The sequence below is a fragment of the Mobula hypostoma genome, chromosome 3 (genome assembly GCF_963921235.1).
Source record: "Mobula hypostoma chromosome 3, sMobHyp1.1, whole genome shotgun sequence".
In the NCBI taxonomy this organism is placed as follows: Eukaryota; Metazoa; Chordata; class Chondrichthyes; order Myliobatiformes; family Myliobatidae; genus Mobula; species Mobula hypostoma.
Window position 1 is genome coordinate 189,327,127 of NC_086099.1, and position 24,526 is coordinate 189,351,652.

The 24,526-nt window shown below is 40.4% G+C and overlaps 1 protein-coding gene across 1 annotated transcript in view; it reads left to right on the plus strand.

The window, feature by feature from the left end:
* The first annotated feature begins 202 nt into the window (after positions 1 to 202).
* The window catches only part of yme1l1b (YME1-like 1b), a 51,886-nt gene continuing 27,562 nt past the window's right edge, over positions 203 to 24,526 (plus strand). The window contains exons 1-3 of the mRNA XM_063044274.1: positions 203 to 390; positions 14,295 to 14,423; positions 22,329 to 22,497. Coding sequence (XP_062900344.1) covers positions 361 to 390; positions 14,295 to 14,423; positions 22,329 to 22,497 — 328 coding nt within the window. The 5' untranslated portion in view covers positions 203 to 360. The remainder of the gene's footprint in view (positions 391 to 14,294; positions 14,424 to 22,328; positions 22,498 to 24,526) is intronic.

The following is a 24,526-nucleotide window of genomic DNA, read 5'->3' on the forward strand; positions in this document are numbered from 1 at the left end:
GTTAAACAGCATCCTTGCACAGACAAAGTTAATACTCAATGTTATACAAGAGTAACTGTTTCCCTCTCGAAACTATCACGTTGAAACAACAACATGCTGTTCTGTTCTTGTTTCAAGGCGTTCGTGACGTCACTGCTGTGAGCTCAGACCGACGCTTCTCGGGACATTCTGACGACAAGCGTCACCCGGAAGCAATTATCGAGGCTGGGGTGAAGTGCTGCGCTGATGTCACAGGGAGGAAGCCATTTTCACAATACACGCAGCTGTCCGGTGTGACGGGAGTGTTGTGGATTATCCCGGGGTGGAGACCGAGCGCGGTCTCCCACTTCAGCGAGGAGTTCACTTCACACAGGTTTTGAGATGTTTTCACTCTCCACGTTTCAGCCGCAGGTAAGCAAGTGGTGGCGCAGTCGATGCGCATTTTGGACAGGCCTTGAAAGGGAGACATATTGCGGATATGGAATCGGCCCCGAGATCGCTAGGGTTACCGATCACCGGAGCTCACACCGGCCCCGAGATCGTCAGGGTTGCCGATCACCGGAGCTCACACCGGCCCCGAGATCGTCAGGGTTACCGATCGCCGGAGCTCACACCGGCCCCGAGATCGCTAGGGTTACCGATCACCGGAGCTCACACAGCGACCCAGAGATCGCTCGGGAATTGACCTCAGTGTTGTCTGTTATTATTATTTGGCAACTGATAGATGTTGAACCAGTCTAAAGATCACGCGGGTTACGGTTTATAGGGGCACAGTTTTACCTTTTGATTGTTAGATGAAATTCATTATTTACATCGCCTATCTTTGAAGTAAATGATCTTTACCCTTTAAACTGCAGTATATATATTGTGAGCGTATAGTTATCCAGAAAAACTCACTCAGAATCTTGTGTTTTAATAAGTTCGCAAAATCGATTGCATCTGTAATTTTCTCTTTATACGTTCTGCCCATGGCATCCTTAAGACATTTATTAGATTTGTCAAGCATGATTTCCTGAACTTGATACCATGACCATTCTACTTAATTTTTCTGTGGTCTTATACTACCTAATAATTATTACGTTAATTGGCCTAAAGTTTCTAGCCTTGTGAGTCAATTCAAGTTTATTGTTGTTTAACTATATACATGTATACCACCAAATGTGACAACATTTCACCAGATTAGGGTGTAATGCACAGTCATACACATAACGCACAATAGCTTAAATCTACAAATGAACTATGCATAGATAAATCAAGTAAAGTGCATAAATTAAGTATTGTAGGGTACAGTACAAATTAGCCAGTGACACTTGGGCTGCTGGTGACAGTGGTGGAGGCGGATACAGTAGGGTCTTTTAAGAAACTCCTGGACATGTACATAGAGCTTAGAAAAATAGAGGGCTATGGGTAACCCTAGGTAATTTCTCAGGTAAGGACATGTTCAGTACAGCTTTGTGGGCCAAAGGGCCTGTATTGTGCTGTAGGTTTTCTGTTTCTATGTTTCAATTGTGATGTGGCAGGGAGTTGCAAAGGCTAATGGCTTGAGGGAAGAAGCTGTTTTCCCATCCTGACTGTTCTTGCCTTGAGGCATTGCACTCTCCTGCCGAATGGTAGAATGTCAAAGAGGACGCTGCATGTTTGTTTGCCTCATTGAAATGTTTTTTTATATCTTTATTTTTATTCTAGCAACAGTTGCTTAGGTCTAACGTGGTCATGCTTTAATCTGAATAGCATTAATATATTCATAGCTTTGGTTTTGTCAGAAGTGCAATCAACAACTGATAGTAAATTTGAGATGGATGAGTGATTGAACTTGACCTGCAAATGTTTCCATTCATTAGTGGAAGAACTTCTGATCAGCATGTAGGAGTAGTTGATATATTGCATAAAGAGTAACTGCACAGTCCCTAAGCTGCTAATCCATCCATTAAGTACAAATATAACTACACCACTTTTCTGTCCTTCCTCTTGTCAATTCACTTCTTTGCCCAAAACCTATCAATTTACTTTTACTTCTTCAATATACATAGATCTTAGAGAATTCCAAATGTTTGGAATCCTCTTGTTTGTGCAACTTCCCATTGAAACACCAATGCCCTTGAATGGAAAATCCTACAAAAAGTATTGGATACAGGCCAGTCCATCATGGGTAAAGCCCTCCCCACCATTGAGCGCGTCTACACAGAGCGTTGTTGCAGGAAATCAGCATTCATCATCAGCGACCCCTACCATCCAGGACATGCTGTCTTTTCACTGCTGACATCAGGAAGAAGATACAGGAACCCTAGGACCCTTATCGCCGGGATCAGGAACAGATATTGCCCCTCAACCATCAGGCTTTTGAACCAAAGTGGATCAAGGAGATTACTTGTCGCATCAGTGAAATATTCCCAAATTTAGTTTCTTGAGATCCATTACCGACCTGATATTCCCAATGTACCTGCATGTTAAAATCTCCCACGACTATCATAACATTGCCTTGTTCCTGTGCTGTAGTAGTCTATGTTCTAAAATTAAAAAGATCAAGAGCAGGCATGTTCTATGAGCATCTTCAAAAAGTAGCAGAACTTCATAAACTAAAGAGGCAAGCATAAATGTGTTCTGAATAAGGAGGAAAAATATAAGCAATTATTAACTGGACATCAACAGTTGAGAAAAAGCTATTTAGAGATGTGGTGAAAGAGAAAAATAAACCATAAGTATAATGAGGTGGGGGAATCACATCAAGATGAAAGGAAAATAAATCATGCCTGACAAATGCAAGTGTCTTCTTACCTAAAAGGCAACTACCTAGATTAAAGGGTACCAGAGGATACAGTATACAAGTTTTCAGAAAGCATTTGATAAAATGGAGAACAACATACTTGCACATGTTAAGGATTTATAAAAGAATATCTCTAAATAGCTTTTTCTCAACTGTTGATGTCCAACATTCTGAGCCATATAACATAACTGGATAAACGTGACATTTCAGTACTCTGAGGCGGGTTGTCATGTCTAGTTTAGTATTGGTCAGTATACTCTTCATTCTAGTAAAGGTGTCTTTTGCCATCCCTCTTCTTCTTCTGATGTCCATGTCGCACCTGCCATTTGATGTCACCCAGCTTCCTAAGTAGCAGAAGTTCTGTACTTGTTTTATGTCCTCCCCGTTAATTCTCAGCCTGCAGATAGGATCCTCTTTCTTTTTGGATATCACCATACATTCGTCCTTTTGCAATTGATAGATAGACCCATTTGTGCACTTTCTTCAACAATTATATCAATTAAGTTTTGTAGTTCTTCCTCCGTACTTGCAATTAACACTGTGTCATCTGCATATCTGAAATTATTGATGTTTTCACCACCAACTTTGATTCCCAAGATGTCTCTTTTTTTTGTAATATTGTTTCACTGTACACATTAAATAAATCAGGGGAGAATACACACCCTTGTCTAACACCTCTCTTGATTTTCGTAAACTGACTCACTTCTCCATCTATTCTTACAGTGGCAGTTTGTGCCCAGTACAGATTTCTGATTAGGCGGAGGTCTTTCGAATCTACATCTAAAGTTTTCTATAATATTTCAAATAGCTTATTGTTCTTCACTTTATCAAATGCTTTTGTGTAGTCGATAAAACAAACAAACCTTTTTGCACTTGAATAGCTCGTTCTGATAGTATCCTTAACATCAATATTGCATTTCTTGTACCTTTGTTTTCCACAGAACCACATTGTTCTTTGCCTACTTCAGCTTGTATCTTACTTTTAGCTCTTGTCAACAAAATTCTTAGAAGTATCTTGGTGATATGACTCATTAAACTTATGGTCCTATGTATTCACATTCTATTGCTCCAGCTTTCTTAAGAAGAGTGATAAATACTGATTTTTTTTCATCACTTCTGGTATTATTCCAGTCTCATAAATGTCATTGATTAAATTAGTAAGTTTTTCAATTCCATAATCTTCAAGGGCAATAATTTGTTCTATTACTAATTTATCAGGACCTGCTGCTGCCTTTCCTTCCTTCATCTTATTTATTGCATTATGAACTTCAGATTTTGAAATACTTGGACCTTAAATGTTTTTCTTAATTTCTCGTTTTTCGCCTCGATCGTCTTTAAACAATTCCTGAATATACTCAGTCCGTCTGTTCATAATCTCATCTTTTTCCATGATAATGGTACCATCCTTTGCTTTCAAACTTCCACCTGAAAGCAGAGGAGCTTTTTACCAGTGATATTCTTGATTTGTTGATGTAACCTTTTGGGATCAGTAACAGGGATTCTTTCTATTTGCTCACATTCCTGGTTTAACCATTCTTCTTTGGCTTTTTGACATAAGCTTTTAACTTTTTTTATCTAAAGACTTATATTCTATAGGATTTGCTTTCTTCTGTCTCCTTTCTTCCATTAGATTTTTGATTTCATCTGTCAACCATTTATTCTTTGTGCTTTTTTCTTTTTTAGGAATCACTGACTTTGCTGATTCTACCAAGGCATCCTTTAGAGAGTTAAATTTCATTTCTACATGATTGCTATCATCTTCAACAGATTCTATTTCTAGACTTTGAAATCTATTCCTTACTTCAATTGTAAATTTTTGTCTTAAGTTTTCTTCTTTAATTAAATGGCAAGTAGTCAAGGGATTGTTCAGGTTTTTGCTTCTTTAGTTTTTTAAGTTTTACTTTTACGTGACATACTACTGGGTTATGGTCACTACTACAGTCTGCACCTGGATTATGTTTTGCATTGAGTCACTGAGTTTCTAAATCTTTGGTTTATAGTAATAAAGTCAATTTGATTTCTAGTGTTATCACCTGGACTTTTCCAGATCCACAAGCGTCTTAGATGGTTTTTAAAGTAGGTATTCATAATGACCTGATAATTCATCTTGCACCATTCTACCCATTTCTCAGCTCTTTCATTTCTTTCCCCAGTCCAAATTTTCCTATGGTATTTCCATCAGCATCTTGTCCTACTTTAGCATTTAGATCTCCCATGACAATAACAATATCTTGAGATTTGCATCTATTCTTTGCTTGTTCAAGCTGTTCATAGAATTTATCTATATCTTCATTTGTTCCATCTGTTGTTGGTGCATATACCTGTATAATTGCTAATTCATATGGTTGTCCTTTGAATCTAACAAGGAGCATTCTTTCTGATATTGCCCAACGCCCTAAAACACTTTTTGCCATGTTTTCATACATAAGAATTCCTACTCCATTAGTATGGGGTGTTCCACAAGAATAAACTAGTGTTTTATTTCTAATCTGACATGTTCCAGCACCTATCCAATGAACTTCGCTAATTCCCATGATGTTAATCTTTAGTCTTTCCATTTCACTTATCACATTTTCCAATCTTCCTGCTTGATATAGGGTTCTTGCATTCCAAGTGGCAATAATTTTCTTTTGTGTTACTTGAATTTTATGAGCAGTAGCTGGATGACAGTCGGGGATCCCCTGCTGGCCAGAATCGACCCTACCGAGCAAAACATCTTCAGAGTTGTCTTGAAGATCCTCTTGTCGCTGTTGTTGTGTGACACATTTTGAGAGTTTGACCATGGTTTTCTTAGCAAATTGCAACAGTGGTTTGCCATTGCCTACCGTTGGGCGAACTAAAGAAATCACCATTTCTCTTCCCAACTGTTCATCCGCCTATACTATAGCCGTTGACTTTTGACGTCGTAGCTCATCCGCCTTCTCCGTCATAAGTTCAGTTACTGAACCTGCCGGATCTGCCGTTGGCCTTCGCTCATATCCTGAGCAGGAACCCTTGCAGGTGTTACCACTCCGGGTCAGAGCGGCCCTGGGAGCAATGAGTAAGGGGTAACTGTACTTTCCCCAAAGCTCTGAAAGTCCCCCAATCAGAGCCTCATCACCGGTTGCAGTTTAGAGTCATGCCCAGGACTGCATTTTCAAATATATTAAAAAAAAACGATGAGAGTGGATATAGAACAGGAGAGGCAGGAGAAATAATAACGGGGACAAGGAGATGGCAGATGAACTAACTGAGTATTTTGCATCAGTCTTCACTGTGGAAGACACTAGCAGTGTGCCAGATGTTGAAGGGTGTGAGGGAAGAGAAGTGAGTGCAGTTACTATTACGAGGGAGAAGGTGCTCAAAAAGCTGAAAGACCTCAAGGTATATAAGTCACCCGGATCAGATGAACTGCACCCTAGGGTTCTGAAAGAGGTAGTGGTGGTGATTTATGGAGGCAAGAGTAATGATCTTTCAAGAATCAATGGACTCTGGCATGGTGCCACAGGACTGGAATGTTGCAAATATCACTCCACTCTTTAAGAAAGGAGGAAGGCAGCAGAAAGGAAATTATAGACCAGTTAGCCTGACCTCATTGGTTGCGAAGATGTTGGAGTCAGTTGTTAAGGATGTGGTTATGGAGTACTTGGTGACACAGGACAACATAGGGCAATGACAGCATGGTTTCCTTAAGGGAAAATCTTGCCCGACAAACCTGTTGGAATTCTTTGAGGAGATTACAAGTAGGATAGTTAATGGGGATGCAGTGGATGTTGTATATTTGGATTTTCAGAAGGCCTTTGGCAAGGTGCCACACATGAGGCTGCTTACCATGTTAAAGCCCATGGTGTTACAGGAAAGGTACTAGCCTGGTTAGAGCATTGGCTGATTGGTAGGAGAGAGCGAGTGGGAATAAAAGGATCCTTTTCTGGTTGGCTGCCACAGACTAAGGTGTTCCACAGAGGTTGGTGTTGGGACTGCTTTTTATGCTGTATATCAATGAAGTAGATGGTGGAATAGATGGCTCTGTTGCCAAGTTTGCAGATGATATGAAGGTTGGTGGAGGGGCAGGTAGTGTTGAGGAAACAGACAGGCTGCAGAAGGACTTAGGCAGATTAGGAGAATGGGCAAGAAAGTGGCAAATGAAATACAATATTGGAATATGCATGGTCATGCACTTTGGTAGAAGAAATAAATGTGAAAAGGGAGAAAATCCAAAAACCTGAGATGCAAAGGGCCTTAGGAGTCCTTATGCAGAACACGCTAAAGGTTAATTTCCAGGTTGAGTCGGTGGTGAGGAAGGCAATATTAGCATTCATTTCAAGAGGTCTAGAATATCTGAGGAGGGAAGCTGTGGCTTTATAAGGCACTGGTGAGGCCTTACCTTAAGTATTATGAACAGTTTTGCACTCTTTATCTAAGAAAAGGTGTGCTGGCATTAGAGGGGGTTCAGAGGAGGTTCACAACGATGATTCCAGGAATGAAAGGGTTATATGAGGAACATTTAATGGCTCAGGGTCTGTTCTCTCTGGAGTTCAGAAGGATCGGGGGGGGGATCTCATTGAAACCTTTTGAATGTTGAAAAGCTGAGATAGAGTAGATGAGGAAAGGATGTTTCCCATGGTGGGGGAGTCTAGGACAAGAGGGCACAGCCTCAGGATAGAGGGTGTCCATTTAAAGCAGAGATGCAGAGAAATTTCTTTAGCCAGAGGGTGGTGAATTTGTGGAGTTTCTAACTACTGGCATCTGTGGAGGTTGGTGTATAGATTCTTGATTGGCCACAGCATCAAAGATTATGGGGAGAATGCTGGAAAGTGGGGCTGAAGAAGGCAAGAAAAGGATCAGCCATGATTGAATGGTGGAGCAGACCTGATGGGCCAAATAGCTTAATTTGGCTCCTATGTCTTATAGTCTTAACAAATAAAGGCAAGCATCACAGCAACATCATTAAGGGTCTTACCATTAACAGTGTTTTTCCCCTTTACATTTGGTCTTCCAAAATGTTAGATCTGGCTGAGTGAAATTCCATCTGCCATTTCTTTGCCCGTATCTGCATCTGATCTATACCCTACTGTATACTTTGCCAATCTTTTACACTATCCATAACATCAACAATTTTCAATTGTCTGCAGTTTTGTTTCGTTGTTTCTCTGCTGGTAGTGGATCATTGTTCCTTGCTTTTGATTCAAAGTTGAAAGGCTCATTTTATTATCAAATTATGTAGGCAGAATACAATCTGAGATTTATCTTCTCCAGATAGTCATAAAATACAGAAAACCAAGAAGAGGTTGAAAAAAAGACATCAATCCCTCCACTTGCCCTCCAGTTGTAATTCCACCCCCCCATGTAAAGAAAAATCAGAAACCCCAAACTCCCCAGCCCCTCCCTCACACTAAAACTAACAGATCACTTACCTGGAGATACAACAGCAAGAACATCAAACCCCAAATCCCAAACCCACAGCCTGCCAATTGGCAACAAAAAAAGGGCGACAGAACGGAAGAGGACAATATGAACTACAGTTAGTTTGAACTACAGCCCAATCCATAAATCTCAGAATATTGAAAACATCTCTGAGAGCAGTGGGATCCAGCAGTCTCTCCAACTCAAACTGGCGGCCCCTCCAAGAAACCACTCGCTCTCCTCCACATTTATAATCCATTGTTCACTGCCATTTTATGTTTGTTTGATCTTTAGCTGAAGTTTTCTGTCCCATTCTTCTTTCCCACTATTTGTGGGTTTCTGCCTCTTAAGGAATGCCAGATGGATTTTTCAAGTCTTGAATAGCTTGAGAATGATGATGAAAATTGTTTGAACAAAAGATCCATTTTGACTTTAAAAACCTTTTGGAGACTGTTACTGCTACTAACCGTGGCCTTCAGTTTTGTGATTGAGATGCATTTTTCTGCAACACTCAATTTCTGTGCTCATCTTTTGTCAATGACTTTTTTCCCCTCACTCAGACATCCCACCCTGCAATAACTCATTTCAGGGAGGTAGCACCATCAATTTGCGGGATTTTCCCAGAACTTCCGGGAGAGGTGGGAGGTCTGCAATAGAGCCCCTCCTTAGCAGCTAGCCAGCTAGTTTAAATAACGTTAGCTATGCTAATGAATGAATGACACCTGTTAAACTCACCTCAACATGTCTTTTACAGTCCTAACCCACCATGGGCAATAGAAAAGTCACTGTTGCAAACAGTGCAGCGAGCAACACTGTCATTATTTTTGACCCCTATTAGGCAGGGGTACACTTTAGTCTAGTCTGGGGTGAAGTGCGTTTTATATTTTTTTGAAACACTCTTTCATGGCGGTGCAGGACACTAAATTGAACTGATGGAGAGACAGAGGTCGACTGTAAAGCCCGCCCACAGAGAAAACTGATAGGTCTACTTAGCACAAAGAGAGACCAATCAGGATTCTCGCTCTTGCTCCCGCTCTCCCTCTCATTTCCGGGATATTGTATATAACTTGCGGGCGTCAGGGAGCTGCTATTAATATGCAGGAGACTCCCGGAACTTCTGGGGGAGGTGGGATGTCTGCTCACTTTTGGGTATAATTTTATGTTTAATTTATATTTGCTGTCTGTGCCCATGAGCCTGTGATGCTGCTGCAAGTAAGTTGTTTCACTGTACTGTACATACCTCACTGTACATGGGCATGTGACAATAAACTTGACAGGAAAATACCCATTTGTCTAATCCTATACAACTGCTGTTCTTTTCATTGCAATCATTTTAAAATATTTTATAATCTCTGCAAAGTATTTGCACAGCTGAAATGTAGACATAACCTCGTACAAATAGGAAGAAAATTATAAAATACTTCTCTGACCTTCAATTAAAGCAAACCAGCCCAGACATGGAAAAATATTTAAACTTATAAAAACTGAGGTGCATCCCTGGTGTAATTATTCTGTTCAAAATGTTAATTCAACAAATGTAATTAAAGATTAAGTGATAATACTTTTTAACAGTAATAAGGAATCTGCCTCCTTTTTAGGCAGTGTGTTACAGACTCCCACCTTGTACTGGTTAAACCCACTCACCTCTCCCCCACCACACCCACTGTGAATATTGCTTCCAAGCTTTTGATGACTAAGGATAATCAATTCTTTCTTTTCATTTTTTCTCAGCTCCTCATAACTCTATACACTTTTATTAAATCTTCCCTTAGTCCCAAAGGAAATCAACCCAAGCTTATGCAATTATTTTCATAATTTCAGATTTTTTTTGTATTAGTTAAGATTTCCCTGTTACCATGTTGAAATTCCTTGATAATGATCAGTATCATAGTAGAGTAAAGGCAACTACAGAGGAATGAGAGGAGCTGGCCAAAGTTGATAGGAAAGGGACACTAGTAGGTATGACGACAGGACAGCAATGGCTGGGGTTTCTGGGAGCAATTTGAAAGGCACAGGATAGATACATCCCAAAGAAGTAGCCATATTCTAAAGGGAGGATGAAGGAACCGTGGCTGACAAGGGAAGTCAAAGACAGCATAAAAGCAAAAGTGAGTGCCTACAATATAGCAAAAATTAGTGGGAAGCTTTTAAAAAAATCAATAGAAAGAAATTTTTAAAAAATACAAAATAGCAATGAGAGAAAATATGAAATATGAAGATAAGCCTGCCAATAATATAAAAGAATATCAAAAGTTGTTTTCAAATATATCAAGAGTAAAAGTAAGGTGTTAGTGGATATCGGACCTTGGAAAATGAGATTAAAGGGGTAGTAATGGTGGATAAAGGAATGGCAGACAAACTTAAGTATTTTGTATTGGTCTTCACTGCGGAAGACACCAGCAGTATGCCAGAAATTCAAGAGTGTCAAAGGGCAGAAATGAGTACAGTTGCTATTACTAGGGAGAAGGTGCTTGGGAAGCTGAAAGGTTTGAAGGTAGATAAGTCACTTGGACCATATGGATTACACCATGGGGCTCTGAACGAGGTAACTGTAGAGATCATGGAGTCATTAGTAATGACCTTTCAAGAATCACTAGATTCTGGGATGGCTCTGGAGGACTGGAGATTGCAAATGCCACTGCACACTTTAAGAAGGGAGGCAGCAAAAGACAAGAAATTATAGGGTAGTTGGCCTGATATCAGTAATAGGCAAGATGTTGGAGTCTTTTATTAAAGATGAGGTATGTATTGGGGTACCTGGAGGCACATGATTAAATAGGCCGAAGTCAGCATGGCTTCCTTAAGGGGAAATCTTCTCTGACAAATCTGTTGGAATTCTTTGAGGAAATAACAGGCAGTATAGAGAAAGGAGAATCAGTGGATGGTGTTAACTTGGATTTTCAGAAGGCACTTGACAAGGTGCTACGCATGAGGCTGCCAAACAAAATTAGAGCCCATGGTTTTGCAGAAAAGATACTAGCATGGCTGGAAGCAACACAAACAAAATAGTGGAGGAAGGCCAGACAGCATCCGTAGAAAAGAGTAAACAGTCGATGTTTCAGCCGAGACCTATATCAGGACTGGAAGAAAGAGGAGAAGGTAGAGTAAGATGGTGGGGGGATGTGGAGGAAGAAGTACAAGGTGATGGGTGAAACTGGGAGGGGGCGGTGAAGAGCAGGGAAGCTGATTGGCAAAAGAGGTAAAGGGCTGGTGAATGGGAATCTGATAGGAGAGGATAGAAGATCATGGAAGAAATGGAAGGGGGGAGGTGATGGGCAGGTAAGGAGCTAGGAGAGGGAAACAGGAATGGAAGGCACTTACAGGAAGTTCTGGAAATCAGTGTTCATGCCACCAGGTTAGAGGCTACCCAGATGGAATATAAGGTGTTGCTCCTCCAACCTTAGTGTGGCCTCATGGTGGCATGAACTGACATGTCGGAATGAGAATGGGAAGTGGAATTAAAATGGGTGGCTTTTGGGAGATCCTACTTTTCCTGGCAGATGATCATAGGTGCTCAGTGAGGCAGTCTCCCAATCTATGTCAGGTCTCACCGATAGACAGGAGCCACACCAAGAGCACTGGATACAGTAGATGACCCCCAACAAAACTTGCAGGTGAAATGTTACCTCTCCCAGAAGTACTGTTTGTGGAATATAGTGCAGCAAAGTGTATGGTCATGCACTTTCTTAAGGAATAAAATCATAGAATATTTTCTAAATGGGGAGGAAATTCAGAAATCAGAGGTGCAAAAGAACTTGAGAGTCCTTCGGCAGAATTCCCTAAAGGTTAGCCTGCAGGCTGTAAAGGCAAAGGTAATGTTAGCATTCACTTCAAGAGGGCTAGAATATAAAAGCAAGGATTTTATAAGGCATTGTAAAATGAGGCTTTATAAGGCATTGGTCAGACTGTACTTGGATTATTGTGAACAGTTTTGGAGTCCTTGTCTAAAAGACGGAGCGGGGCCAGACGAGTTTTGATTCCGGGAATGAGCAAGTTAACGTATGAAGAATGTTTGTTGGCTTGCTTATATATTGAAAGGCATATGAAGAGGATGTTTCCTACATTGGGGGAGTCTGGGACCAGGGAGCACAGCCTCAGAATAGAGGATGTTCCTTTTTGAACAGAGATGAGGACTTTCCTTAGCCAGGCAGTGGTGAATTTGTGGAATTCTTTGCCAAGTCATTGGGTATACTTAAAATGGAGGTTGATAGGTTTTAAATTAGCTAGGATGTCAAAAGGCTATGGAGAGAAGGCAGGATAATATTTTGTTGGGTGGCTAGGCTGACTTAATGGGCCAAATGGTCTAATTCTGCTCTTCTGTCTTACGGTGTAATCACATTTACATTAAAAACCTCATGGAGAAATGCAGCAACGAATTGGGCCCTATCAGAGCACCCAGTGCACAGTAATCATGTGGAATAATTCTACACTAATCCCAGTTGTCTTTTCATTCTCCACACATGCTCATCAACTCTCCCAAGATTCATAACTGCACAATAGAATTCCTAAAATTAAAGCAGAAAAAAAGGCCATGCTTGAAATATCACACAAAATGCTGGAGGAACTCAGCAGGCCAGGCAGCATCTATGGAAAAGAGTACAGTCGGCGTCTCAGCCCAAAACTTTGACTGTACGCTTTTCCATAGGTGCTGCCTGGCATTTTGCGTGTGTTGCTTGGATTTCCAGCATCGGCAGATTTTTTTCTTGTTAATGCTTGAAATATGCTCGCGGTGTAGAGCAGGTCAGACTGCATTTGTGGATAGTAAAATGAAATTAATATTTCAGCCTGATGTCATTTTCCTCATATTCTAATAAAAATGGTCATCAGCCAGAAATGTTGACTATGTTTCTGCTGACTGCTTCTAGTATTTTCTGTCTCAAGCCTATCCTGACTGCTACCCTGGGTGTTAGTTGATAACAGTGGTTTCTATTATCTTCAGTTAAATGTGCACTTGAGTGAACCCATTGGCCTGTGATCTGACTTCTGCAGTCTGTGTGGAATTTATACTTCACCCTGTGACTGTGGGAGTGGGCACGTGGCCAAGCGGTTAAGGCATTGGACTGGCGACCTGAAGGTCGTGAGTTCGAGGTAACGTGTTGTATCCTTGAGCAAGGCAGTTAATCACACATTGCTCTGCAACGACACTGGGTCCTAATGCCCTTCCCTTGGACAATATTGGTGTCGTGGAGAGGGGAGACTTGCAGCATGGACAACTGCTGGTCTTCCATATAACCTTGCCCAGGTCTGCGCCCTGGAGAATGAAGACTTTCGCAGATCCATGGTCTCGCTAGACTAACGGATGCCTTAAAAAAGGACTGTGGGTGCTCCAGATCCCTCCCATATCCCAAACATAGGCAGGTTGGTAGGTGACTGGCTGTTGTAAATTGCTGTTAGTGTATAATAACTGTAGAATCAGTGGGGGGGGGTGGGGGGGTGGGAAGGTTGATGGGTTGGGTGGGTGAGAGTAAAATGGGATGAATGTAAGTGAACGCCTCAGATTAGCATGGCTCAGAGAGCTGGATTCGGTACGGAGTTGGAAGCATGTCCCTCCTGTTGGTGCTGCCCTCCAGTGTTTGCTGAGTGGAAGACAAGCTGGATTGTATTAGTCTGCTGCACTTTTGTGAGAAGAGAACTTTTGCCATCTGTTCTTGCAAAAACATGGCTGCACTTTTGTGAGAAGATAACTTTTGCCATCTGTTCTTGCAAAAACATTTCTCCATGCACCATCAATCTATAGGCCATGACCCTCAGAGACTTGGGCTAAATATTATTTTTGTGACTGTATGTTTTTCTGCAACCATAATTGTATGTGCTGTGTTTCGTTTGGCTGTATTCCTGTGTTTGGTTGAATGATAATTAAACTTGAACTTTTCCACACTTTGACAGTGAATGTCTAGTCAAGTCATCAGTCTATGGAGACTGACCTCAGCTTCCAGTAGGCAACAGACTCATATAGAGAGAGTGTTTGTGTTATGAAATAGATATGCTGAAATCAATCAGTAAAATTTAACATTTATTTCCTCTTATAAACAAAAAATATATTTCAAGAATCTAAATTGAATATTAAGATGGTATAATGTCTTAAAATGGTTTTATCATTGATACATAAACTTTAACCTTTGTCATTCTTGTTTAGCTGTTTTAACCTTTTTATTTTCCTATTGTTTAGGTAACGGTCCCTCTAAGTCAGCTGATCAGCACCTTCCATTCACTTAAAAGCTCAGCAAGCTCAGTTAGTTCTGCATCCATACAGTGTCTCCAGCGAGAAAAACCACAAGAGCATGATCAAGTGAATGAGGTAATTGTTCATAATGAAAAGTGAGTTTATATAACCCAAAACACTTTTGCAGATGTGTTATTAAATCAATACTTCCCTCAAAAAAGATCAAATGTCTATGAGTGCAGTGCTGCAGAATACTGCTACTTTATACATGAAATGGGAAAGCTGATTTCCTACTGTGATGCTGAAGTGTATCATAACTTGACAAAGACGTAGGGATAGAAGATACTCTGCTTTCACAGGCACGAAGAGAAATTATGTATAGAAAAATGTGCAGTATCTAATTAGGTACAATTAAGCTATAGAATATTGGAGCATACCAGATCAGAACATCTCTTTCATTGGAGGAAATGGTCTTGAATGGCTTTAATACTCTTCTACTTGCAGTTTACTTTTTATTCTAAAATTAATGACTTCACCATTTTCTCCAAAATTAATTTTCCAAATGGAAATTCTTAATGCATCCAGAAAACTTGAGTTGGGTATAAATATTTGCATTTTGTGATATATTTACAATGTAGGTGGGGGGGTGTTGCATTATTAAGTAGGGACAAAATCGCAATTGCACTGAAATGGGATATAATAGAAAGCTCATCCACTGAGTATATATGGGTACATAAGAACATAAGAAATAGGAGCAGGAATAGGCCATCCGGCCCATTGACCCTGCCCCGCCATTCAATGAGACCATGGCTGATCTGTCTGTAAATGGGTAGAATCAAAAGTAAGAAGTTGCAGTCATTCTGATGGGATAATACTACAGTCCCCCAATAGCCAACATGACTGAGGAATATTGAGGAGGCCATGGACCAAGTGGCAGGAGAGAGGTTAACGGAGACAGACGAATGGCCATGGGAAACATAGAGGGAGCGGAAAGCAGGGTTGGGGGAGAGGTTAAAATGTGTTTGGTGGTGGAATCCCTTTGGAGATAATGGAAGTTGCAGTTGTGGGTGACTTCAACTTCCCTAATATAAACCATGACGGATTTTGTTAGGTGCATTGAAAAGGGTTTCTTGAGTCAGTATGTAGACGATTTAATGAAAAGAGGGGCCATACTTGACCTGGTATTGGGAAATGACTATGGGAGTTTGGATGTCTAGAAAGTTGGTGAATTTATAGTTGCAAGAAAAAGTTTGTGAACCCTTTGCAATTACCTGTTGTTCTGCAGTAATTACTCATAAAATGTGAGACTGATCTTTGTCTAACTCATAATAATAGAAAAACACAATCTGCCTAAACTGGTAACACACAATCAATGGTACTGTTCATGTCTTTATTAAACACATTGTTTAATCATTCACAGTCTAGGCTGGAAAAAGAATGTGAACCCTTATAAATAATAACTAGTTGAACCTCCGTTAGCATCAATAACCTCCAGCAAATGTTTCCTGTTGCTGCTGATCAGACTTGCACAACAGCGAGGAGGAATTTTAGGCCATTCCTCCATAAAAAACTGTTTCAGTTCATCAATATTTCTGGGATACCTTGCATGAACTGCCCTCCTCTGGTCCTGCCACAGCATCTCAATTGGCTTAAGGTCTGGACTCTGACTTGGTCATTCTAAGACATGAATTTTATTATTTTTAAACCATTCTGTTGTTGATATACTCTCATGTTTTGGATCACTGTCGTGTTGCATTATCCAGTGTGCAGTTCCCTTTTTCCTCCAAACATAGCGATGTGCATTTCCGCCAGAAAGTTCAACTTTTGTCTCATCTGTCCACGGAACATTGAACCAGAAGCATTGTGGAACATCCAGGTGGTCTTTTGCGAACTTGAGACGTGCAGCAATGTTATTTTTAAAGAGCAGTGGTTTCCTCCATGGTGTCCTTCATTCTTGTTCAGTGTTTTTCTTATAGTGAACATATGAACATGGACTTTAACAAATTCCAGAGATTTCTGCAGGCCTTTTACTGTTACCCTTGGGTTGTTTTTCATCTCCTTCAGCACTGCATGTTGTGCTGTTGTTGTGGTCTTTGCAGGACGCCCACTCCTAGGGAGAGTAGCAACAGCACTAAATTTGTGCGTCTTTTTTATAGGGCGGGGCACCTCTACAACCCACACCTCCAATCTCATCTCATTGATCAGATCACCTGACTCCATATTGTTGAATGCATTACCCTAGAAGTTCACATACTTTTTTGAACTTAGACTGTGATTGTTTAAATGGTGTACTCAGTATTGATGAAAAAAAGTGTAATTGTTTGTGTGTTATTAATTTAGGCAGATTGTGTTTGTCTATTATTATGATTTAGAGAAAGATCAGACCACATTTTATGAGTAATTAATGCAGAAAAACAGGTAATTGCAAAGGGTTCACAAACTTTTTCTTGGAACTGTAGATGGATGATACAAAGATTGGTGGTGTAATGGATAGCATATAATGTTGACAAAGGAGGCAGCAGGGTATAAATAAGCTTTCGATAAGGGTTGAGAAAGGGCAGGTGGGCAAGTTGTATATTCTGATGATAGGAAATATAGAAAGGTCTACATTGTCACTAGAAGAAACATCCGTCTCACATCCACTCTGTCAAGATACTTAGGCCAAGTGTGAGGTTTTGCACCTTAGGTGATCAAATGGGAAGGGAAAATACACAGTTAAAGGCGGCACTCTTAACAGTATTGATGTACAGTGGGATCTGAGGCCCAAGACCTTGGCTTCCTGAAAGTAGCTGTGCAGGTTAACAGGATGGTGAGGAAGCCATAGGGCATGTTTGCCGTGATTAGTTAAGGAACTAAGTTCAGGAGTCAGAAGGTTATGTTGCAGCTTTATAAAACTCTGGTTCAACTACATCTGGAGTATTGCTTTCAATTCTGGTCTCCCCATTATAGGAATGATGTGGGGGTTTAGGGTGGGCGTAGAAGAGGTTTAACAGAATTCTGCCTGGATTAGAGGACATGTGCTGTAAAGATAAGTTGGACAAATTTGTTTTCTCTGGAGCGGCAGAGACATTGAGGAGACTTGATAGAAGGTTATAAGATTTTAGGAAGCATAGATAGACAACCAATATCATTTTGAAGAGTTGAAATGTTTATTATTGGGAGCATGCATTTAAGGTGAGAGGGAATAGTTCGAAGAAGGTGTGCAGGGTAGGATTTTTCACACAGTGGTGGGTGCCTGAAATACTCTGCCAACATGAATGTACAAAGAATGGAGAGATATGGACACTGTGTAAGCAGAAGGGGTTAGTTTAGTTAGGTATTTAATTTCTAATTTAATTAGTTCAGTACAACATTCTGGACCTGAGCTATGCTGTACTGTTGTATATTCTACTCTACTGGAGTATGTCATTTCACACAAATCTACATGCTTATAGAACATAAAAAAGCTATCTGACTATCACTGTCTTATTTTTACCTGTCCTTTCTTCCTTTTTGTTTATTGATCTTCAACTCATATGTATCCTTCATATATTTAGATGATAGGAAATATCTGTGTAAGTCTCAGGTCGCTCAACTCGGGTTCGTCTAGAGGAGGCAGCCTTCAGCCCTGCCCAACTGAGTAATCAAGTTTTGTGTGGATGCTATGTAATGTACCCCAGTACAAACCCACAATGCAAAAATCAGACAGTACACCATAAGCGATTAAATGATTACACTTTATAAATCTTACTTTGTGATGTGATTAATAGAGAAACAACTGTTATTGAAAGTATCAGTTCGTGCACAGGAAAAAATGTTGGAGTCCTCCAGTGTCCTTCCATAAACAACCTCTGCTGAAATCCCGCCAACCTTCGGAACCTTGAATTTCCGTGTCCGCCACTCCGTGATCACTGAACGCTTCCTGCACTCGTCCTCCCTCTTCGCCCGCCTGGCCTGCAAAAACGCACGAACCAACTCGGTTCCCAGACATGCAAGGTAGAATAACATGTCGCCCATTGGTTAGTTCCATTATCTGTAGTTATAACCCAAACATCACAACTACAGAGAACCCATTACATCAGCAGTTAACATTACAGGGAAGCCATTTTATTATAACACTGCAGAGAAGCCATTTTATCAGCCTTAGTAGTTAGCATAAAAGAGAACCCCTTACATCTGTATTGTCACAAGAAGAAACATCCCCTCCGGAACCAATACCACATCCTTCCTGTAGTGTGTAGACAGTAATAATATTACAGCAATAGCCTTTGGTTCTGATCTTCTTACTACAGCGAAGGTAACTTTAATTAAGTCACATCTCACTCTTTGAAACTGTAGTGAATGCAACCCATTCCTTTCGATATTTCGAGATTGAAGAGATTTGGTATATCAACAAATACAGTCAAAAACTTCTATAGATGTACTATGGAGAGCATTCTGACAGGCTGCATCACTGTCCAGTATGGGGCGGGGGCTGGGGGGAACTACACAGGACTGAAAGAAGCTGTAGAGGGTTGTAAATTTAGTCGGCTCCATCTTGGGTACTGCCAGGACATCTTCAAGGAGTGGTGTCTCAGAAAGGCAGTGTCCATTATTAAGGACCTCCAGCACCCAGGGCATGCCCTTTTCTCACTGTTCACCCTGTTAACTTCAGGTACAAAAGCCTGAAGGCATACACTCAGCGATTCAGGAACAGCTTCTTCCCCTCTGCCATCTGATTCCTAAATGGACATTGAACCCCTGAACACTACCTCACCTTTTTAATGTATTATGTCTGTTTTTTGCACAATTTTAAATTATTCAATATACATATGCTGTAATTGATTTAGTTATTATTATTTTTTTCTTCTATATTATGTATTGCATTGAACTGCTGCTGCTAAGTTAACAAATTTCACGACATATGCCAGTGATAATAAACCTGATTCTGATTCTGATATAAGCCTAGCGAACCTCGGAAATGCTTTCAACACATTTACATCCTGTGAATAAAGAGAGTAAGGTTTTCTTGATTGGGTCTCATCAATACCATCAGTTTGCCTGTCTGCGCATTCCATTTGCCTGCATTAGGTCTGTGTCATTTTGCAACTTTCCTATCCAAATACCTGCTTTTTAATATTTGTATATGCCTCTGTCACCTCCTGGCTGTTCTTTGCAGATATTTATGTGGAGGAACTTATCTCTCAAACTTCAGTTAAATTTCTTCTCTCTCTTAAGCCCATGCCCTCACATTCTAAATTCCTTGTAATTTTATAAATCATTATAAGATCACCCCTGGCCTTCTATATGACACTGAGAATAAACCCCACCTGTCCAATCTCTCGTAACTATAGCCCTCACTTGCAGACAATACCCTAGTTAATCTTTTCTGAACTTTTTCAATTGCTACCACATCCTTCCTGTAATGTAGTAACTATATTATAAACTTGGCAAATTTCGGGAAATTTGGGACATTTTCTACAAGTTTCTGGAGAACAATATTCAGGATGATGAAAGTAATGAACTGAATTAACTTTTTTTAATGGCGGGGTGTTTGCTTTTTTTGTATGTGTTTTTTTTTCTTTTGATTTTTTATGTATTCTGTTTTTTTTTTCTTTTCTTTAACTTTGTTGTACTTTCAAACCTATGGATGATCTAATGTGTTTTCTTTTCATTCTGTAAAAGCAATAAAGAGATGTTTAAAAAAAACTATATTATATCAATTGCTTTTGGTTCTGATCTTCTTGCTACTGCAAACATGGTTTCTACATCAAATGCTTTCATAATTTGTAGCCTCTTTCAAATCACCCTCAGTATTTTCTGGTAAAAGTAAGCTTGGCTTCTCCAATATTTCCTAATGAATTTAGTGCCACTTCTGATAAGACCATAAGACAAAGGAGCAGAAGTAGGCCATTCGGCCCATCGAGTCTGCTCCGCCATTTTAAATGAGCTGATCCATTTTATCCTATTTAGTCCCACTGCCCCCCCTTCTCACCATAACCTTTGATGCCCTGGCTACTCAGATACCTATCAATCTCTGCCTTAAAGACACCCAATGTCTTGGCCTCCACTGCTGCCCGTGGCAACGAATTCCATAGATTCACCACCCTCTGACTAAAAATTTTTTTTCGCATTTCTGTTCTGAAAGGGCGCCCTTCAATCCTGAAGTCATGCCCTCTCGTACTAGACTCCCCCATCATGGGAAACAACTTTGCCATATCCACTCTGTCCATGCCTTTTAACATTCGAAATGTTTCTATGAGGTCTCCCCTCATTCTTCTAAACTCCAAGGAATACGGTCCAAGAGCGGACAAACGTTCCTCATATGTTAACCCTCTCATTCCCGGAATCATTCTAGTGAATCTTCTCTGTACTGTAATATCTGTAATAAATATAAACTGTAATATCTCCCATCAGTTTTTTATTTGCTTGGTTCAACTTTGTCAAACCTTGTCTGCTTTTTGGGGGTTTCCCCCGAAGATCTGAATTTTTTTTACTATTGCCTTGGTACCCAATGTCATAGTCATAGTCATTCTTTATTGATCCCGGGGGAAATTGGTTTTTGTTACAGTTGCACCATAAATAATAAATAGTAATAAAACCATAAATAGTTAAATAGTAATATGTAAATTATGCCAGGAAATAAGTCCAGGACCAGCCTACTGGCTCAGGGTGTCTGACCCTCCAAGGGAGGAGTTGTAAAGTTTGATGGCCACAGGCAGGAATGACTTCCTATGACGCTCTCTGTTGCATCTCGGTGGAATGAGTCTCTGGCTGAATGTACTCCTGTGCCCAACCAGTACATTATGTAGTGGATGGGAGACATTGCCCAAGATGGCATGCAACTTGGACAGCATCCTCTTTTCAGACACCACCGTCAGAGAGTCCAGTTCCATCCCCACAACATCATTGGCCTTAGGAATGAGTTTATTGATTCTGTTGGTGTCTGCTACCCTCAGCCTGCTGCCCCAGCACACAACAGCAAACATGATAGCACTGGCCACCACAGGCTCATAGAACATCCTCAGCATCGTCCGGCAGATGTTAAAGGACCTCAGTCTCCTCAGGAAATAGAGACAGTTCTGACCCTTCTTGTAGACAGCCTCAGTGTTCTTTGACCAGTCCAGTTTATTGTCAATTCGTATCCCCAGGTATTTGTAATCCTCCACCATGTCCACCCTGACCCCCTGGATGGAAACAGGGGTCACCGGTACCTTAGCTCTCCTCAGGTCTACCACCAGCTCCTTAGTCTTTTTCACAATGTCAGTGTGTGTATATATATATTGAGTGTTGCTTACATCCACATCCTCCTCTGCTTTTCTTTTGCTTAGACTAGTTCAAAGAACTTAAGGTTATTTAATTAAACAGTGGTCCCCAACCTCCGGGCCGCGGACCGATACCGGGCCGCAAAGCATGCAGGGGTGCAGCGGTAGCCGGAACCTAATTAATTAGCTTGTTTATTTCGGCTTTTTTTCTTAAAGATGTGCTGGGTGCATTCCGGCTACCGCTGCACTCCTGCATGCTTCGCGGCTCAGAGGTTGGGGACCACTGATTTAATACACCAGTTAGTGCGTCAATAGGAAACACCCTTTTGATTATTAATTATAATAAAACTTTTAACTCATTCATGTGCACTTTGAACCTCCTTAGATTTCCTGGTTCTTGAATCAACTTAACATTTAAGTTAAATTTCAATATGATTAGTAGCATACAGTGCAGAAACAGGTCTGTCTGGCCCATTTAGTTCATCCCGACTAAGAGTCTCATCTCAGTTCTTCCCATTTTCCCCATATCCACTAAACTTTTCCTATTCATGTACCTGCTTAAGTGTCTTTTAATTCTAAATACTGCAAAAAGTTATTTTCACTCATGTATTAAGCTGGCTATTGAATTATTGTTTAACATTTTTCTGCAACACAAATGTGTGGTTTTAAAAACTGATCAGTTTCAGCGGGAGTACATTAAATCAGATTTTGCAAACTTTAAAAGATGTTGGTCTAAAACTTGTTTTAAGTAAGATAAAGCAATTTTAAAAAATGGTTATAATCTGTTAAAGTTGTTTTTGTTTTCTTTTATTTTCAGCCTCTGGGTAACTTAAGGGATTTTGGACTGTCTGATTTAAAAACCAGCCACCTGGATGAATTGGTTGGCAGGTTACTTCCAAGTTTGTCGTTAGTTGATTCAAACTCTGGTTCGTCCCAGTGGAAAATATCTCATGTTTCATCACAGTCCTTCTTTGAAAATAAACATGGTAAGAGGTTTTTCCTCCCTTTTCTCCACATTTCAAGAAATGCAATCTGATTAAGAAGGAACTTTCTGAATTATGAAGTGCAGGGCATCAAGTTTAATTAACGCCCCCTTTCCATAGTACTAAACCTGGGGAAAGGATACTGAAATGGCAGTGGAGATTGACCTACCTAGTGATCTGACATCTATTCTATGAATAATTAAGGTTCCCAGTGCAGAAAGTCCAAGGAAATCAAGGAAAAACAAAAGTGAAATGTTATTTAGTGCTATATATAAAAATAATTGAAAGATAATTAAATAGCGGAATATAGAAAGCATGTATACAGGAGAAGGTAAAATAGGAAAGCAAAGAGAGAGTAATGGAAAAAATTACTAGCAAATAAAATCAATAAATCCAAAGGTTCAGATTTATTAAGGACAATCAGTATAGGTTTAGGGGAAGATTGTCGATTGACATGATGTAATGTTCTGAATACATGACACAACTGAGGTCAATCACTTTGACCTAGGGTACTTAGATTTTGGCAAGTCATTTCATAAGGTGTTCTACAGCAACAGTTGTCAAGAAATGTAGGGCTGATAGGGTCTAAGTGAAAGGGGCACATTAGATCTTAAATTGGTTCAATGGCAGAAGGCAAAGGGTAGTACCTAATTTTGTGCCTGGGAGGCTGTTACCAGTGGAATTTGTTACTTGATGAATAATTTGGATTTGCATGTAGAAAGGATAACAAAGGTTCGAAATGGTATAAAAATTAGCCTCATGGCTGACAGTAAGAAGGAAAGCCGTGGACTGTAGAATGCTATAAGTTGCCTTTGCAGTAAGTCTAAAAACTAAGAAAGTGAAAATTAACCCAGAGAATTGTGAAGTAACTGGTAACAGACATAATGTAGCAGGAGACTACACCTTTGGAAGATGTATGGTAAAATATATGGAGTCAGTTGATGGAGTGTCTGGAGAATAAAATATGTTTGCTTAGGATTAGTATAAGAATGGGGCTTAGACTATAGGACATAGGATAATTTGGCCATTCAGCCCATTGAGTCTACTCTGCCATTTGATCATAGCTGATGGAATAGTGTGGAATATGCCCTTCCATCCTTTTGAGCCACACTGCCCAGCATCCCCCGGTTTAACCCTAGCCTAATCACAGGACAATTTCCAATGACCAATTGCCCTACCAAACCTACATCTTTTGACTGTGGGAGGAAATTAGAGCACTCAAAGGAAACCCTTGTGGTTATGGAGAGAATGTACAAACCCCTTTGAGGCAGTGGTGGGCATTGAACCCGGGTCGCCGGTACTGTGAGCATTGTGCTAACCACTGCACTGCCATGCTGCCCTGTTATTTATTATACCTCGCAACCCCCATTCTCCTGCCTTCTCCCTGTATCCTCTGACACCCTTACTAATTGAGAACTTATCAACCTCCACTTTAAATTATACCTAATGGCTAAAGAAATTCTTCCTCATCTGCGTTCTAAAGAGGCATCCTTCTATTCTGAAGCTGTGCTATCTCATGCTAGACTCCCCAACTATTGGAAACATCCTCTCCATGTCCACTCTATCGATTTGAATGATTGCCCTCTCATTCTATTGAAAACATCTGCATGCCCATTGTATCCGGTCCTTCAATATTCAGTAGGTTTCAATGACATTCCCCTTATTCTTCTAAACTCTAGCAAGTACAGATCCAGGGCTATTGAATGTCCTCATAATTTAACCCTTTCATTCCCGGGATCCTCGCCAGTATCAGCATAGCATCTAGCACTATATCTTGGATCCTCCTACCTGCCTCACTCAGTCACATTCTCTTGTGCTTGACCACAAATTGAGTTTGAAGTAGTTAATGAGTGTGATTGTTTCCTGAAATGGTGTCTCATTGATGCGTTGCAGTGTGAAACTCAGATTCTAGGTCATCAACTTTGAGCTTGAGTTCCTCGAGTAACCAATGCTTGCTGCAGATATGGTCGCCAGCTCTCACATCATTGTAGTAACAACACATCACCTGATCCAGCATCTATACTTAATTAGT